Genomic DNA, 19,016 nt, shown 5'->3' with positions numbered 1-19,016 from the left:
TGGGTGGATGAGTGGATGGATGGATGGATGGATAGAAGGGTAGATGAGTGGAAGGATAGGTGGGTAGATGGATAGAAGGGTGGATGATGAATGGGTGGATGGATAGGTGAATGATGAATGGGTGGATGGATGGATGGATGGATGGATGAGTGGATGCATGGGTGGATGAGTAGATGGATTGGTAGATGGATGGATGAAATGCCCTTGTTTCCTCTAGTCTTTGTTTTATATTTTTTTCCTACTTTGCCCGCATGGCCTCAGGGATCTGCACACATAGTAGAAAATCCATACTAGCTTATTGGGAACTAAAAGGTCTAGCCCAAATCCCCATGGCAAATTGGGAATATAGAATCATATAAAGTCTTAGAAAGAGGCTTGAAGGTTTCTTTCTTCCAAAGGTGGTCTTCGCTGGAATAAATAAAATAGATGAGCAGGAGTTTGTTCTGCACCTGCTCTGTCTACTCCCCAGGACCTGAGAGCACAATGTCAGACAGGCGCTGGCCTCAGGAAGGACATCATCTCTGATTCGGAACCTCATGAAAGCTCACACCCAACACTAGCTACATCTTTGGTCAGAAGAGTAAATTAGTCCAGTGGATTCAATAGTGGTCTTCATGGTGTCCTTCAAGACAGAGCTCACCTAGCTGGCCCGTGTCCCCAGGAGTGTGAAGGAAGGGAAGCAGACCGCATTTGTGTAAGAACTTGGGCCCTGCTGACAGTGTCCCACCTTGCTGTTTATTAATTGAATTTATAGAAATGAGGGCTACTCCTTGGTTTCTTCTTCCATAAAATGGGGGAGACATCTCCTGCCTCCCTTGTGGGGTTTGAAAGATCAAATGTCCACGTGGATACACAGTGTGTTGCAGAGCATTAGGCACGTAGGAAGCTCCTGATCCTTGTTAGCTGTAGTCATTACTCTGTTTCAGTTTCAAGCGCGTCCCGGTGGATGCTTTTTCCTCCTACCCTTTCTCACATGGTGGTGGAGCACGCATTTTCTCCTGCCCCTTCTGTCCACATGCCTTCAGCACGCTTTCACAGCCTAGACCCAAACATGGATTCTGAGCCTGGCACATGGATTCTGCCTCTTGCCTCATAATGACTTCACCAGTGCCGGGAAGGCCAACTTGCACCGTCTGCAGATCTGTGCCATTCAGTGGTTTGGGTATGTGCGCAGTGTGTTCGCAGGCATGAAATGAATTAAACAGTGCTGACAGTGTGTGTGCATGCCCAGCCAGAGTGCCCTGCCTTCTTAAATCATTTAAGCACACTTAATCTAATGGAACGTGTTATGACTTCAGCAGCTTCTGAATAAAAGTTGGAGTCCCAAAAAAAAGAAATCTGAAATGTGGCACCAACTAAATTTCCCCTACAGTTATTTAAGGCAGCTTAAGCTCTCTGTGGAAACTGGGGCTGGGTTTAAGAATAGTCACTCTTACTCTACGGAATGGAGCCTTGCTGCTTTTATTTATTCTTTCTCTCTTTCTCCCAAACATCCCTTCTTTTATTTTTAGAATTTGGGTGAGAATGAGACTCCAGATCTGTTTTCAGGATTTCCCTTTCTGGGCTTGCTCAGCAACCTTTCCATCTGGGCTCTGCCCCTCGTGGCGGGTTACTGACCTCCTCCGCCTCTGCTGATTGTCACCCGGGGATGTTTGGATCAGATAGCCTTTGCAGTGCCTTCCAGCTGTTGACATTGTTTTGATTTCATGATTTCCCTCCCTTGTTATTGCAGAAGCTCAAGCGTGTGCCTTAAGCATAGGATAGGAAAGTATTCATTGATCAAGTTGAAAACTCTCCCCTTCCCACATTTCTAAGGGGCTTCGTTTGAGCTTGGAGAGTTATCATTGTTTCCAGGCACATTTTTTGCCTTTGTGAGGATAGCTGGGGCTTTGTTTCTGCTGTTCTGTGGGCTTTATTGGATGCACGGCCATTTGATCTCAGTGGAGGATACCGTGAGGACACACACCAGTGCTCTTACCATTGGCAGGTTTTGGAAGCCTGCATGCAGGGTACTGAGACTGCCTGAGTGCGTTAATGAGCCAGGCTCCCTGAAATGCTCCAATGGTTGTCTTTTGGCACTTGGCAGGCAAACCCTTTTCATGTTAGTTTCAAGGTTGTCAGATATCATTATCCCCAAGTATTAAAAATTTCAAAGAAAGGAGGCAGTGTGTTTGATTTATAGAATAATTATCTAGCTTTAGCTCTAACTTGGCTTTGGCAATGGTTTTGCAAGCACTCGAAAATTAAATCCATTTTTTATGGCACTACGAGGTATTATCTCACAGCAAATGATAATTAAACACCTGTGAAATCAATTAGCCCTTTAAGCAGGGAAAAAAAGTTTTCCAATTATGTTTTCTCACCTCCAAAACTTTTATAATTCCAAAACCAACACTTGTGGAGAGGGATACGGTTGATTGGCTGCTGCTGGGTTAACTTTCCATAAAGATCATCCCTAAATTTTGCTTAGACGTAATCCTGAGGAAGGCAGTTGCAGGAGCAGCACCCTTCCAAAGAGGACACGGGCGCCTTTGGATCCAGCTCTCAGCAGCTATGTATCTGACACGCGGCTGAGGTGTCTACTCATCTACAATGGAAGTTACTCACTTTGTATCTGGATGCCAAGTTTTACTTGACAGTTTATTTAAAAGCCAGGGTACTTTAGTGGGAAGCAAGCAACAAGACATTCCACGTGATGGAATTGCTCTCTCTTGAAGGGCCCCACAGCCAAGAGTGCAGAACCATGTTCATTACAAATTCATGCCCTGAGAATGGATTGATTGGTTAATAGCTGAAACCCAATATAGTGGAAAACGGGGACTCGTCATTGGCCATTTGCCTTGCGGTATTATGTGTGTCTCATTGTTGGCTTTGGGAACAAATTAGCTTTTCCAGATGCTTCTACTGGAAAGTGATCTGTTCTTCTGAAGGGTGGATGGATTTTGGGGATACGTTGTCCTAACAATTAGGGACTCGAAGAAGAGAAAAAAGAAACAATGCCAGGTCTTTGACAGCTTCTGCACTGAGCTTCATATGGACAAAAGCCATTCCAAGGAAAGTTAAGCCCCGTCCTAATATTCATAAGTGCTACAGTTTGCAAAAAGCTTTCATGTACGAGGTTTTGTTGGAGCTGCAGCAGACCTGTTTAGGTGGGTGACACTGGAAAGGTGACCTCACTTTATAAATTGATTAGAAGTGACTTCTTAAAATAAGTTAATGATGAAATACTAGTTTGTATGGATGTCATTATATCACTCTACATAAACATTTCTAGGCGTTCTTTTAAACAAAACTTTTTTCCTGAAGGCATTTGAATGGCCCCTTGCTTTCATAGTAGTTGGCATTTGGAGAAGTTCACAGATCTTAATGTGAGCTAAAGAAATAAGGCTTCTATTGCATAAAACAAAGCTGCAAGTGAGCTTCTCTACATCCTTTTAGAAAGTTGTGTGAATTTTCCTGGTGAATGTCACCAGCAGTTTGGACACTTGCTGACCTCATAGGTGTTATAAGCCCCGACGGGTAGGGTGGGGGTAGAATGAACTGATGTTTGTTGAACAAAGATTTTCTTTCTCTGTCTCTTTATTTCTCCCTTTCTCTCTCTCCCTCCCTCCTACCTCTTTCTTTTTTTCCTTTTCTTTCTTTCTTTCTCTTTCTTTCTTTCTTTCTTTCTTTCTTTCTTTCTTTCCTTCCTTCCTTCTTTCTTCTTTTCTTTCTCTTTCTTTCTTTCTTTCTTTCTTTCTTTCTTTCTTTCTTTCTTTCTTTCTCTCTCCCTCCCTCTTTGCCTGCCTCCCTCCCTCCCTCCTTTCCTTCATTCCTTCCTTCCTTCCTTCCTTCCTTCCTTCCTTCCTTCCTCCTTTCTCTCATTCTTTCTCCCTGTCCCCTCATCCCCTCTTTTCTTCCCTCCCTCCCTCTTGCCCTTCCCCCTTCCCTTCCTTTCTTTGTTATTAGAACCTAGGGCCCCACAAACTGCACAAAGTACTATACAACAAAGCCACAGCCCAAGTCCCAACAAAGATTTCCTAAACAATTACCCTGAGTCAGACGTAATACTAAGGGCTGGGTCATAGGAGTGAATAAAAACGGTAAGTTCCTGCTCTCTGCAGTTGCCTTTGTATTTGGGGAGAAAGACTGTAAGCCAGCAAAGCAAGTATGTGCATGACTTCTGGTAGCAGTAAATGCCAGGACAAGAGTAGGAGGCACCAGGTCAACAGAACACAGGACAAGAGCCATGGGAAGGGAATGCACAGCCTGGTCTGGAGCTCCTTATGGAGGAGGGGCTGTTTGCACAGTGATGGGCATCTTGGAGTAGATCTGCGAGAACTTTCTGGTCCAGGCAGGGGGCACAGGGACGGCAAGTGCAGGAGCCGGAAGCAGGTGTGCCATGGTGGGAAACAGTGGACATTGTAGCTGACTGTGATAGGCGATGTGAGCAGAGCCCAGGTTTCCTGGGCCCTGTCGGCCAAGGCGAGGGGTGTGATTATTCTCGAAGCACTAGGAAGAGCCGTTGAAGGGTTGTCAGCCTGGGAGTGACATGTGAACAGTTCCGTTGGCTGCCTGATGGAAAGTGGATTTTATGGAGAAAAGACTGAGCCTCATCTGTTTGAAAACTAGAACCAGCGTGTGCTTCCTGCTGAAGGAGCAGGACTAAGGAGGTAGGGATAGAATTACAAAACCCACTAGCAGACAGCTCCTGGAGGACCCAGAGTGCTACCTGGCGCGTAGCAGCTGCCGGTCGTCTCTTGTCGAGGAGTAAATATCAGGGCACAAAGCATCCACAGGGCCATCTGGTCTGTCTTTCCCAGTCACATGTTCAGTTTTCCCTCTGTCCCGCAGCCTCTTCCCAGAATGAGGCCACTGAGGAGTCGGCCAGCTCCTTAGTGTTGTCTCCAGGCGACGTGGGAGGCGTGGCCAGCGGAGGAGCAGAGGTGACACAGCAGCACATGCTGTGTCCCCGGGCTACTGATGTACTTCTGCCAAGAGACAGAATCGAGACTCCTGGGCCTTCCCGGTTCCCAACCCTCATGCAAGGGTGACTTGGTAAATCAGCACTAGGTAGCACCAGACCTTGTAAAAAACATGTCACAATTTTAATACTGTCCTATGGTCACCTCCCTCCATTGATAGATTCACAAGGTCCAGATTGGAAAAATTAAACTTCCCAAAGATCACTTGCTTTGTGCACCTTTCATGTTGTGTTGAATATTCTAGAATTCCTCCATTTCTCTGTCTCTCTTTGTCTCTGTCTCTCTCCCCTCTCCCCTCTTTTTTTCATTTCTCTATTCATTACTTGGGCTCAAACCTAGGGACTGACATATACTGGGCAAGTACTCTATGACCAAGCTACACCCAAGACCCTACAGTTCCTTGCAGATGCATCATGCGTGCTTATGCAGTTCTGAGATCTCATTTGCATGAGCAGTGCAACAGGTCCAAGGATGACTTAACCTTGATTGGCTGAGCCCACAGATGGGCCTGGCGGGAAAGGAGATGGGAAGGTGAGGATTCTGAACCATTTCCTGAACTTTCATCAAAGTATTTAATGATCACTTAAGCATAGGGGCCAAACCAAAGCTTAAGCACTGAAAAAAAAATACAAGGTACTGGGTAGCCTTTGCATGGCCCTTATCCTGGTTAGCAGAGCAGCCCGGCAGGAATTCCAAGTGTCCTTCTAACTGGAGAGCTGATCCAGGCTGGCCTTGCAGGAAAACAGGTCTTAGAGCAAGAAGAAAAGTGTTCAGAACACTGCACCGAGCGCGGTTTCCTTCTGTGGGTGGCGAGGTGTTGCCTTTGGACCCAGGCAGTGTTTGTCATTGGAGAGAGCCCTGAGGTTCCCCTATGGTTTCATCAGTGCAGACACAGAAGAAGGCCGGGGGAAGACTGTGCGAATTGTGCTGTGCGTGCCTTTAACTGGATTTTCAAATAGTGCTATTTGTCAGGGCTGATGAAACACACATTCCCCACCCTCATCACTGTGCAGAGAGGAGACGAAATTGTTAATAAGGCATTAGATATAAAGACAGAGGAGAAGGTGTTTAAAATGTACAAAGCCCAAATAAAGCAAAAAAAAAACAAAAATTTTTTTTTTCCAATCCCTTAAATAATTGGGCTACACTACATATAAAGACCTTCGCAAGCAGGCGGGGCATGAGGTGTTGAATCTGCGCTCAGCAGCCCAGGGAGAGACTGTGGTGGTGATGCTCCCGCATCTTTCTCTCCTTGCTCCCGTCACCCCGTCCCTGTTGGCAAACACCGAGCATTACTCTTCCACTCACCAGCTCTCTTCTGAGTGGCCGCCTTAGGCCAGGACCTGGGGTAGGTGAGTGCCAGGATGGGTGGGAGCCCTGCCTCCTGGGGTCCAGAGGAAGGAAGGGAAGAAGAGGATGGGGATCTTCATATCTGGAAGGTTTCTTCCAGGCAGCACAAGTGGGAGTTAAGCAGAGGAAGGAGACGGGGCACAAAGCGCTCTTTCCACAGCTGATGCCCCAGGACTCAGCCTAGCCCTGTGGCCCTGAGGACACGTACTGCATGCTGCCTGCTCTGTCCTGGCCTTCTTGGGCTCCCTGCTATGCTGCCTGGCCCAGGCCCACCCGGCCATTCCCTGAGGCTTGCACCTGGTGAAAGGTCAGTGCTGAGATAGTGACCTGGGGCCCCCCTCCTCTTCTGGACCATTTGGCTATCCACAGATGGCCATTGGTACTACCAGCTACATTATTGTTAATGTGTTCTCTTCCCCCTCTTTGCTCAGCCAACCCTTTATTTGTCATTGTCAGATATGCTTTCTTCCTAGCCAGAGAATGTAGACCTACATGTCTTGGAATTTGCATTTATCTCAGAATAGTTTTTGAAATTTGGCATTGCCAAGTATAAAAGTGAGTTCTGCAAAACCTCGCCTCCTCCCCAAAGCTTCCTGAGATGAATATCCTGGGGCACAATGTATTAAAAATCTCTTGCTTTCACCTTTGCTGGCTGCATTTGCTCCTTCCTTGTGGGAAGGGTTGTGCGATGCAGTGGAGTGTGTTTAGAGCCTGTGCCCCATATAGACCCCTCTGCCACACTCTGCTCCATGAAAGGGGCCAACAATGCCTAAGTTACGTGGCTTGAACTTAGTGCACTGAAGGGCCCAGGTTGTGTCGCGCAGGGCCCATCACAAGATGTGTGGGGCTGTTATTACAGTTGTTTTCTTTCATGGCTGTCATAGTTCTTAGGATGTCTTTCTAGATTAGCCACGAGCTGCTGTTTAATGAGCAGAAACCAAGATGGTCTTCCACCCCTTTGGGAGTACAAGGTGCCTAAGACATGTTCTGTTCATTCATATGCACGGGTAGCAATTGACACCTCCACTAAGTTCATAGTTCTGAGCAGTCAGTAGATGGTTAGGGTAGGGATGTGGCAGAGGGGTTAGAAATGATGTGGAATTATGACCCCGTGTGTGTTCAGACAGGATATTTCAGCTAAGGGTCCTTCCAACTATCTTCTTCCTGTGGAAGGCAAGTGCAACTGTATCCACCTCACGAATGGTCTGAGATGAGATAACGTTTGTGAGACTAAGAGCTTCTCTCAAGCTCTCTAGAAAGCCAAGAAGTAGGAAAGAGTAAACACGCATACCTATCCTTGTTTTTAACTGATCAGTGCTGTCTGGACAGTTTGGGATTAGCAGTCCCATAGAGGAGAATCACAAATACATGCATTCCTTGTCCTTGGCATGACTGGGTACCTTGGGAGTTCTAGAAGCAGACGATGCACAAGGGGGCTGCTCTGCAAGGCGAGGAATGGCGAGGAATGAAGACCACCCCCAGGGCTGGTGCAGTGGCCAGCTGGACCCATTTCTCAGCTCCCATTCAGTGTTCTCACTTCCAGTCTTGCTGAGGGTCAGCTTCGTAGTGTCACATGCTACAAACTTTCAGATTCTCTCCAAAACAGTGGAAATTGTGAGTGTTAAACCTGGACAGGCCAAGAAGGCGCTGAGTAGACAGGGTCGGGCCGCACCCCTGCTGCTGACCCGGGGTGAAGTGTGGAGGAGGAGAGAAAGGAGCCTTTGAGTGGTAGCTGTTGGTTGCGAGTGCTGGAAGTGCGGTGCCGTTCTCAGGGCTTGGCTTCAGGAGAGTTTGACTTTCAGACACTGCCTGTCGTGTGGCTGAGCAAGGGTAGCGGGACGCAGTGGAAGGAAAGGGCCCTTCGAAGCAGGAAGGCCGGAGTTGCAACCCTGATGCCGCTGGCCTTGCTCTGACCTGTGTGAGCAGGGCTTTGAGCTCTGTGTGCTCAGTAACTTCCCTGTGAGTGTGGGTCTCATAGTCCCTTGACATCAGGCTTACACTGTCCAGTGACGCAGAATCACCCCCAAAGGTCATGCCCACTCTCCAGGAGACAGTGCAGGAGGCTAAGCCAGTGGGACCCCAGCTGGACCAGGGCAGGGTGGGTTCCCACACCCTCGTGTCTGTGTCACTGCTGCGCAGTCTGTGACCTCAGAATTGCCTGTTGCCTCCTCGTACCCCTGAGCTGGTCTGGCCCTCCCTTGATCCTTCTGCAGTACTTAGCTCAGAGGCCTACTGTGTCCGGGACATTGTGCTGTGCACTGCCCCCTCCCCCAATGGCAGCTGTTGCCATTTCTTCTTTTCTGTGTCACCCCCACCCCATGCCCCATCCTAGCACTTTTGCTCACTGAATTAGATGCATTTCCCAATTCATCTGTCTTTTCACTGGACTGCAAGCTCTCTGCATAGTGCCCGACACGTGGTAGACGTCTGCCTCATGTTCACCCAGTGAATGAAAACAGCACAGATTTGTTCAAAGGATGCTAATTTTATTTGCCTCGTTCCAGTGCACTTTGTGGAACTCGAGTGCTCATTTGTGTGTTTGTTTTCTTTCTTAAGGGATGTGTTCAAATCTGGGACTAAGCAGAGAAGATGAGTTACTTATGAGGGTGGGGGCAGGAGGGAACGGATCAGCTGTAGATGTGAAGTTGCTTTATAAATTAATACTCGAGACAAACTGTAACATCCTGGGGAGACTAGAACTGTGTGAATGCAGAGATGAGAGGCTGGATCTCCTGTTCCTGTCCTGTCCTCTCACATTAGCAAAAAGCAGGCTCATTTGGCAAATGTGCATGCTGCAGAGGACTGTGGGAGCCGCAGGAGGACCTGCCGGCGTACTGGCGACATCCTCGTCTGTGTTGCTTTTGATAATAAGGCAAAATCCTTTCAATTAGAAGCTGGTGTTCTGTTGTGATTCACAGCTTGTTTTCATTTTACTTTAAAGGATCTGCTCCACATTTGTCTCTTGGCTCTGTCTTTGGGAATCTGGGTTTTTTGTTGTTGTTGTTGCTGTTGGTAGCTTTTTAATATTTTGATTCTTCTCATTCTGATATAATTTACCCTAACAACTTGCAGTTGCATAGTGCATTACTGATTATGCTGCGAGTACATGATTTCATTTGATCTTTACAACTTTGAAGCTCAGAGAAGTTAAATGATTTGTGTGGGGTCACACAGGAAGTGGTACTTCTAAAACCCAAATTCCTCAACCCAGATTTTCTAACTCTAAATTGGCTGTGTTTTTCATTATATTCTGTGGTCTCCCTTCATCTGTAATGATGATAGCTGCCATTTAGGGATCCCTTATAATGTGCCTGTGCTTTAGTCAAAATGTGTCATTTAATCTTCACAATAGAAGCATTATCTTTTCTGCCAACCAGGAAACTAAATTAAACAAATTAAATAACTTTCCCAAGATCACTCAGTTTGTAAATAGCAAAGCTGGAATTTGAACCCAGGTTTGGCTGCGTCTAAAGCTGCTTAACCACTAAGCTCTTAATTACTAGACTCTTAACTATCACGCCAGTGGGTCTCAAAATTAAGGTGCACCATCATTACCTGAGGGCTTGTCAAAACGCAGAATCTTGGGCCCTTTTCCTGGAGTTTCTCATGCACTATGCCTGGGTCAGGCGTCTCGTCCCAGCTCACAGGTGATGGAGATAATGCTAGGGCTGGGAGGACACTTGGTGGTACTGTGTCACTCTGCTCCACCCCATCCAAGTTGCATTGAGTTGGTGCCAGCAAAAAAAAATGTGTTTCCTGTGGAGGGGAAGGACTTTACTTACGCACTGTCGCAAAACCCATTGTAAATGGGGGTGTATCACATTCAGTATTCTGTGCAACTTCAGGGAGAAAATCTTGTGGCTGTTGAGTGGTACGGGTTTGTAGGTTAAATTCAGGGTCATGACATTTTAATTGCAATCTTCTTTGCAATCGTTTATGAAAACTCTTCTACCTTCTCTGCCATTACCTATAGAGTAGAAGATCTAATGTCATCTGAAAAGGGTGACAAAACCATTTATTAATTAAAGCTGAAAATTCTCTAAGAGTATGTCTCATTTACTTATCTTCTCACTTGGGATAGCATGTGTTTATCTTTTACTTTCAAGTAATGTATGATTATAGTGTGATTTACATTTCTAGGCTTAAGTAATAGGAGAGGATTAGTCTGTTTAAAAGATTGTACCCACACCCTTGACCTGTCAAGTTCTGCCTGTGTTTGTCTCTTACTTCTAACCAATGGTAACCACTAATCTGTTCTCTATCCCCATAATTATGTTATTTCATGAATGTTATGTAAATGGAATAGTGCAGTCTGTACCCTTTTGAGACTGGCTTTGGAAGCAGCATAATTTCCTTGAGGTTGTGTGCATCAGTCCTTTATTCCATTTTATTGCTGAGAAATACTCTATGCTGTCAGTGTACCACAATTTTTTGTATCATTCACTGAAAGAAGGACATCTTGGCAGTCTCTAGTTTGGAGCTGTTACTGATAAAAATCATTGTGCATGTTTGTAGACAAGTTTCTATGTGAAAATTAGTTTTCATTTCTCTGCGATACATCCCCAAGGGTACAACTCCTGGGTCATATGGTGAGTCCATTTTCACTTGGAAAAGGAGCTGTCAAAGATTTTGCTAAGTGACTTGCACCATTTCACTTTCCTACCAGCAGGGTATGAAGAGTTCTCATTCTCCATGTCCTCGTCAGCACTTGTTCTCATCTTTCGAGTATTAGCACCAGGATGGGTGAAAAGTGGTATCTCATTGTGGTTTTGATTTGCATTTCTCTAGTAACTGTGATGTTGAGTATCTTTCCATGTGCTTACTGACCCTTGGTGTGGTTTCTTTGGAAAGATGTAAATTCAGATCCTTAGCCCATTTTTAAAATCAGTGTTTCTTTTTATTGTTGATCAGAAGAGTTCTTTACATATTCTAGATAAGAATCCCTTATCAGATGTTTGGCTTACAGGTATCTCCCTTTTTTGGTGGGTTACCTTTTTCACCTTGCTTACAGGAGTTCAGGGGAACCCAAGACAGAGCTCCTAAAGGTAGAGCTGGTAGCAAGTGTACTAGAACCCATGATGGGTTGGATGCCACAGACAATTCTGGCCTAATTTGGGCAGATTTTCTCAAATGAACGATCCTGTATTTGTCATTAGAAACTTAGGACAGTTTCCAGAGACTCTTAAGTAAAATGGTTTTTATAATTTTTTGTAATCAGTTTGTTGTTTTGCTGGGAAGAGTGTCCACAGTTATTTATGTGGCATTCTAAAAAGCTAGTTATAATCTCCTCTTGTGATACACATACCTCCCAGGAGATGGTCCATCCTATTTACACTCAGTTGTCAGTTGACTCTTTGGTAGATCCTGCAACTAGAGAAGACCTCTGTGGGAATGGAACAATGTCTGAAGGAGTGTTTCTTGAAAGAACATAAGGTATAATCAAAATATACAGTGAATATTTATTTATTTATTTATTTATTTATTTTTTTTTTGGATTTTCTCCGGTACCGGGAACCAAACTCACGACCTTGCGCTTGCCAGGCAGGCGCTTTGCCACTGAGCTAAATCCCCAGCCCCTACAGTGAATATTTAAATTCAAGGTTTATTACAGTAAAAGACATGTTGACATCAATCTTCATCAAAATACTTCCTCCTCCTTTGGAATGTGCTTACTCTATTGCTCTTGTCACTTTCTGAAGAAGTTCTGGACACTCTTTCATGAGTGTCATTAGTAGGTGAGATCACAAATATAGTGATTACTGCAGCCAGTGCCATCCAACCGAAAGGCAGGCTCATAAAACTGTTACAGTGTGCCCTCTTTCACCTAATTATCTGAAATGGGCACCATGTTGTTCTTGCCCCAAATACCCATGAGAGGTAAGCATTTCAAACCAACTCAGGACATCGAGGCAGCCTTGGCGGCACGGCTAAAGACACTCATGAAAGAGGACGTCCGGAACTACTTCCAGAAAGGGCGAGAGTGTGTTCCACAAAGGATAAGTGTGCTTGTTTGAAGTGTGAGGGGAGTATTTTGAGGAAGGTGAAAGGCAATATGTCTTTTACTCTAATACATTTTTAATTTAAACCACGCACCATTATTTTTTTATCAGACCTTGTACGTGAATGGGTTTAAGTACCATGGTGCCTCAGTTCACAAACTGAGCTCTTCCTATGATTCTTTCCATGTCGTGGAATGGATTCTTCAACAAGAATCGAGGAAAGAATGAAGTCTGTGAACCGAGGGGCCACACTATCTAAAGGAGGGAGCGTCACAATGGAGTGAGGGGAGGGAGGGCACTGAACAAATGATCCAGCGGCCGGGAATCATTACCCCTTCAGGAAGAACACACTGCCAGTTCATGGGCTCAAAGGACGTTCCTGTTTCTTACCTGAAGAATATAGCATAAAGACCACAGGAGCGTTAGGATTGAATCTTTATCCGCATAACCCAATTGGCTCTTTTTGCAGTTGAGGAAACTGAACCTGGAGAAGCACTTGTGCTTTGCTCCTGGCCCTTCAGCTCTCTGGCAGGCTCCTACCTTTAAGGGCTGCTCTCTCTGCTCATTATGGGGATGACTGCAAGCTCAGTCTCATCACTCCATGTGCTACCTCAGCAACTAATGCTTCTGCACCCCTGAAAAATCAGCACCCTCGTGTAGCTGTCATTTGAATTTTTCCTATAAGTTTTCTGCCCTTCTCCCTCCGCCCATTCCCTGAAGTAAATTCGGTAACAGGCAACTTTGAAACTTGTTACAGTTCAGAACGCTAATAGGCTTTTACATTTTTAGCAGCCTAATGATGAGGCTGTAGGACCTTGTGTGCTAGACCCTCTGGGGTTGCTATTCTGAGCATCTATTAAACTTGACTAAAATCTGAAGTATATTCAACCTTTCTATATTAAAAAAATCAGTTTAAACTTTACACATAAATGTGCATGTGCACACACTTCCCTCTTCTCTCGGAGGCAGAGACTCAGACATTATGAACATTGGGAATGGAAGATACTTGTCAGTTACCTTTCTGTGTTTGATGAGGAGAGAGAAGTCATGATGACGTAGTATATTTTTATTTAGCAAAATTTGAGCCTTCTTAAAAATCTTGTCTGCTTTGAGGTCTATTTTGCAGTTTAATTAATGCAGCAAGCATTTTTTATTTTACTCTCAATGGAGATAATCTTAATCTATTCACGGTGACCTTTTCTTGTGCAAATTACTTGTACATGCTTGTTTAAGCAAATGGTCCTTTGCATGATGTCTCTTCTTAATGACGGGTTTATAATTGAAAATTGGCTTACTCCCATATGCCTGGTTTGTGTGGGAATATAAAAATAGATATGGACTTTAAAAATATAAATGTATATATCAGTATCCCAAAAAGAGGAGGGAAGAATCCTGTGCCTTCAGGCTATGATTAAATTAGACTATTAGAGTCAGAAAAAGCTGGTGACATATGCTACTGTCAAAGTCACACCTGTCCACGCAGCATAGGAAGCTCTTGAAAAATGAGAGTGATTTCATCTTGGCTGTACAGATCGGAGCCTTCCCAGGGTGTGAGCCATTTCTAGTTTCTCTGCTTTTCTTAAATTCATAATGAACTTGAAACAACATGTTTAGGAATGAGTTTGTGGTAATCACTTCTAAAGTGACAGTCTTAAACAAATTAAATGCCTTGTATCTTTCTTGAACTCCACTAGCATTAGGAGACAGGTGACACTCCTCATGGTATAGTTTTTTTTTGTTGTTTTTTTTTCCCCAAAATCAACAACAGTGTAGTACTATTAAAGGGTACTGAATAACAGAAAAAAATCGTCTCTTCTGTATTCCAGTTTCCTGTATCTTCTGCTATTTTTCTTTCCATCTTGTCATTCCTCTTTTCCCACTTTATAGGCCAGCTTCCTTCTACCTCGCCTCATCTTTTTTCTGTGAGTCAGGTCAGCCATTCTTATCCCGCAGTATTTTGTCTGGGGAAACCGAATGTTCTTGGTTAAACGGAGAAACTCCAGCTTGAAGGAGAAAGCAAGTGTTGTTTTGTGCTTGTGACAGAGGTTTCCCTGCAGTTTTTAATAGCATGGTTTGGAGGGTAGGGAACAAGAATGGTTTCAGTTTTCCTGAAGGCACGGCGTTCAAGGAGAGGGAGAAGAGGACATAGCTGTGATTTGTTGTTGTTGTCATTGCTGTTAAGCCTACAGAAGCCTCATATTTCATCGAGGCATAAAATTCTCATTTGGGAACCGAAGACCAGGCAAGGCAAATTGTTGCTAGGACAATCAGACTTGTCTTTTTATGTACTCTTTGCAAAAGATACCCCAGCTGCGTTATCCACCACAACTGTTCACGTTTGTTCTCTGTCATGCAACAAATCCCCAAACCCTCTCCCCAGACATGGAACAGGGAGAGCTACCCGCTCCCCCAGGGCTCTCTTGCGTTGTTCTGGGTAAATCTATGCGCGAGTGCCCCTGCAGGGCTTGGCCACCCTATTGCACGCCACCAGTATCCTGCCCACTGGGCCTTGTTTGCTGATGGCTCTTCCTCTCTTCCTAGGTATGATTATCGGGAAATGCTGCACAATGCCACTTTCTGTCTGGTTCCTCGTGGTCGCAGGCTGGGGTCCTTCAGATTCCTGGAGGCTTTGCAGGTAAGAGACCCGGAAACCTCCCCAGAGTGGGGCTGAGGACTCAGGTCAGCATGGGTGAGTTTAATCTTATCAACCAGGAAACAAAGGATCAGACTTTCCTTAGGGATCGGAATGTTTTCCTAAGAAAAATCTGAAGCACTTTTTAGAAGTATGGGATCTGGGAAGGATTCACTCTCTGCCTTTGCAGATGAGAAAATGCAGTAGTTTTGCTACCAGGAAAGACAGGTCCTTCGGGGTCACGCCTGCAAACAGAAGGCAGATGGGGTTGCCAGGTCGACCTGCTGGGTTCCTTGAAAGGACTGTTCCCTGGAAGCCAATGTCAAGAGCAACAAGAAGGGAATATCGCTGGTACTCCTCAAAAGCAAAATTATGGGTTTCACCCCATCTTGCTCTTCTGTTGCTGCAAATTCTGAGGGTGATGCCCCATGGATGCTCCTTATGTAGCCCCACTCTGGGGCTACTGGTCAACCCTAACACCCTGTAACAGTGAAGCCCAGAGGCTCTGCGGTTCAGAGGTTCTACTCTAGCTCAGAGGCCTGTGTGGGAGTCTCCCTGCTCATCAACCTCACTGCAGAAATGCCTTCTCCTGCTGACACGGTTGTCTGCATTTCCTTGGAAGTGATGGCGCATTTCCTTCCATCATAGGGAGAACACATCATAGGGAGAAGCTCTCTGTGGGCATCTCTCACCCTGCCTTCCTTGTCCTCTTATGGTGGCACCTTTCCTCGTCTGCACTCTGGACCTTGCTTGCATCTGCTGCAGAGCTCCGTCCTAATTGCAAATCACTCTGTCAGTTCCTCTGCCAGAAGAGCTTCCTTCTCCTGAAAGACTGCCAGGGTGCCCTGTGTGTTCCGTGACACATGGCACCACTAATTTTCTTGCAGCTTCCTGCAGTGTTGCATAGAGCAAACTGTTCTCTGGTTTGGATTATGAGTTATTTGGAACCAGCATTTTGTCCTTAGCTTATGTGTGTGCATCTGGATCGAGAGTTTGCCGAGCAAAGGAAAAGTGTACAGCTGTACTAGCGAAGTCCACAAAATGCTCCCTAGGATGGCTGGGCCCCGTTCTGCCCTTTCCTGCTCATGACACTGGGTAAACCACTTTGCAAGTGTACTGTGGCAGTTACATTGACAGAACCATTTATATTCAAGGTTGGTTTTATGGTTGGAGTTTGTTAGAGAAGGCTTTTTGTTGCATCAATAAAACTTCTACAGCAGGGCCAGTCATCTCCCTGGAAGGAAGGTCAGCCAAGCCATGTACCAGAATGGCAATGGGGTTTTAGCATTCTAGGGAAATACTTGCAAATATGAAAATCCAAGCTGGAAACATGTAACCTTGTCCTGATAGTTCCAGGAAGCTTACTTTCCTTCTAACCCAAGCAGGCCAGGTTGTGTGCAACATGAGAAGTGCCAGGAACTGAACTTGTCCTGACATCGCTTCCGATTGGGGTGCTTTGTCGCCTTCCTCTCCTGACTGCGTACCCTCTTTGTGCAGGCTGCCTGCGTCCCTGTGATGCTCAGCAATGGATGGGAGTTGCCATTCTCCGAAGTGATTAATTGGAACCAAGCTGCCGTCATAGGCGATGAGAGATTGTTATTACAGGTAAGGAAGAGGCCGCGGCCTTCCACAGAGGGGCAGATTATGGCGGCCCCCATCCAGACTTTCAAAGAAGATGAATTCAAAAGGTCAGCGCTATCAAAGAAATTTTATCAGGGGAAAATGGCCTGTGTCATGGTGAATATGAAGTCATTTAATATATATTGTTCACTTGCCAACACAAAAATCTGTCCAGGCCCACAGAATACATCGTGCAGAGAAGTGGCAGGTAAATAACGCGAGATGAAGAGTGAGAAGAGCGCTTCCCCACCCTTTTCACAACCAGGAAGCTTAGAAATGACCCCGCTGCGCTGCTTCAGATTCCTTTCCCCGCCTGCACACTTAACTGCAGATTACTTTACAGAAAGCGCTGTCTGTAGGATTGGTTCTTACACTTAGCCGTTATCATTACCTGAATGATCTTTCTGGATGCCTGCCCCAGTGTTAGCTTTTGGATATTATTGAAGGGAGCAGTCCCTACTAAAACTCTAAACTGTTCAGAGGAGAGAGGACACAATACTCCAAGAAATGCAAAGGCAAGAATAGCCGGGACAGATTCCTAAAACCCCTCTGTGGTAATTTTGAGGTTCACCATAAATCACCATGGTCTCTTCTCTAAAAACTGTGGAGTGCTTTAATGGTTTTCTTTCGTGATATTTTACATTTTATCTTTAAATCACCAGAAGTATTTCTGGAAAGATTATCTGTAATGACCTTGCTTTTTCCTTTTTTATTTTCGATATCTAGAAAATTGCATTTCTGACTGTTATTGATTCTGCTTCGGGGCTGCTGGCTGACCTGCTAGCAGGCTGGGAATGCAGTGCAGTCCTCCCTCCCCTTGAGCAACAGGCGAAAGAGCAGTAACTGAGTGAGCTACAGGTTAGGAAAGCCCAGCAATCACAGCTCCACCAACTTTCATTTAGGGCTGTGGTCTTCATGGTCGCTGTCATCCCAGAAATGAAGCCAAAGAGAAATACGGGATCTGGAATGGCAGAATCTGTTCATTTGGGCTGTCTCATTCTGCCCAAAATGCAGCTTGGTTCCTGAGCTGTTTGCTGATAAAGGGGTCTGGAAGATCACTTTGGTGGCGTGTGTCCCCATTATGATTCCTTGGGGAAATCCTTGTAGACATACTGAGGAAGGGTTCACCCCACGCAGGGGTAGCATACGCCCGACTTGTTTACTCTTCCAAAGCCAAAAAAGTAACATATATGGTGCTTTACTACATTGCCTTTTCCTTTCCATTTCTATATTTTTATTTTTATTATTTTCCAGTACTGGAAATCGAACTCACGGCCTCGTGCTTGCCAGGCAGGCGCTATGCTGCTGAGCTAAACCCCCAGCCCCTTCTATTTTTTAATAGTAGATGCCCATTAAAGAAATATGGGTAATAAAGGGAATGAAAAACATCACCCATAGTTTTGTCACTGATGTGCCAAGAGTTCTATGAATTTGATCATACATTTGGAGTTTGTCTTGGGGACGGGCAGCATGCTGGGCTGTGGTTGCCCAGTCTCTACCATGTTACCCGAATTGTTAGGTGTTTCTCCTGCAGGACACCTTTTTTGGGTTGACTCTGAGGATTGTGTCTGTCATGCTGCACCCACCCCTCCACCCAAACTGCCTGGTGTTTTTCCTTCTCATCTGCTGTCCGCTTTTGCACAGCTGCCTCCATGTTGAACAGCGACCGGGCTGTCACTAACAGTGGTGTTAAAGAGCTGGCCCTGAGCCCCAGTGTGTGCTCTGGGATTTGTTTTCTTATGTTACGGTTTTTCATTTCCTGTTTTAGAACAGCTCGGATGTTTTTATTTGCATATATTCTTGTCATCTTGTCGCCGAGAGAGCTTATTGTGGTGTTTCTATATCTATTTTGGTAGGTTCTATTAGTTTTGTTACCATACATGACCTTTTATTAAGATTTCATTGAGTTCTTCAGCTTCCAAAACAATCTGGCCAAATTGCAATTAATTTATCACTTTCCCGTACCTGTCTCTTAGGACAGGCAGATTAATAACCAATAGCCAAATGCCATTAAGACTTGGAACTCTGTCCTTTCAGTCAGTTGCTGTTGTTTTTCAGGGCATTTTGCAGCATGCTGTCAGACACGTGTGTCACACTCACAAACTGGTAGAACACACAGCTCTAGAGGTAGACAAATCAAGGTGTGGCTGTGTAAGACAGTAAATCACCCTGATGGGGGAATCCCTGGTATTTTTTCACCTTTCAGAACCACAGCAGACTCAGTTTTTTTTGGAGATCACATAGCAGTGACAGCTTTAGGCATTTTTCTAGTGGAGGGGTTCCTCATGACCATGATAAAACATTGGTACCAACTCAGAATTACCATTGATATTTAAAAGAGGGCATGATTATGCAAATTGAACAGGGTAATTTCTTTCTAATCTTTCTTTGACAATCTAGGTAGTTCTCTCAATGAGTAAATAAAAATAAATTTTCTTAGAATTATCAAGG

General features: G+C 45.1%; 1 protein-coding gene across 1 annotated transcript in view; it reads left to right on the top strand.

Annotated features, from left to right (window-relative positions):
• Ext1 (exostosin glycosyltransferase 1) overlaps positions 1 to 19,016 on the top strand; it is a gene marked incomplete at its 5' end in the record, with an annotated part of 269,716 nt that overhangs the window by 219,715 nt on the left and 30,985 nt on the right. The window contains 2 exon segments of the mRNA XM_005381900.2: positions 14,855 to 14,948; positions 16,443 to 16,550. Of these exon segments, the coding sequence (XP_005381957.1) occupies positions 14,855 to 14,948; positions 16,443 to 16,550 (202 nt within the window).

The sequence above is a fragment of the Chinchilla lanigera genome, unplaced genomic scaffold, assembly GCF_000276665.1.
Source record: "Chinchilla lanigera isolate Chin_1 unplaced genomic scaffold, ChiLan1.0 scaffold00016, whole genome shotgun sequence".
NCBI classification, from domain to species: domain Eukaryota; kingdom Metazoa; phylum Chordata; class Mammalia; order Rodentia; family Chinchillidae; genus Chinchilla; species Chinchilla lanigera.
Note: the sequence above shows the minus strand (reverse complement) of the source record. Positions and strands in the feature narration are given on the sequence as shown.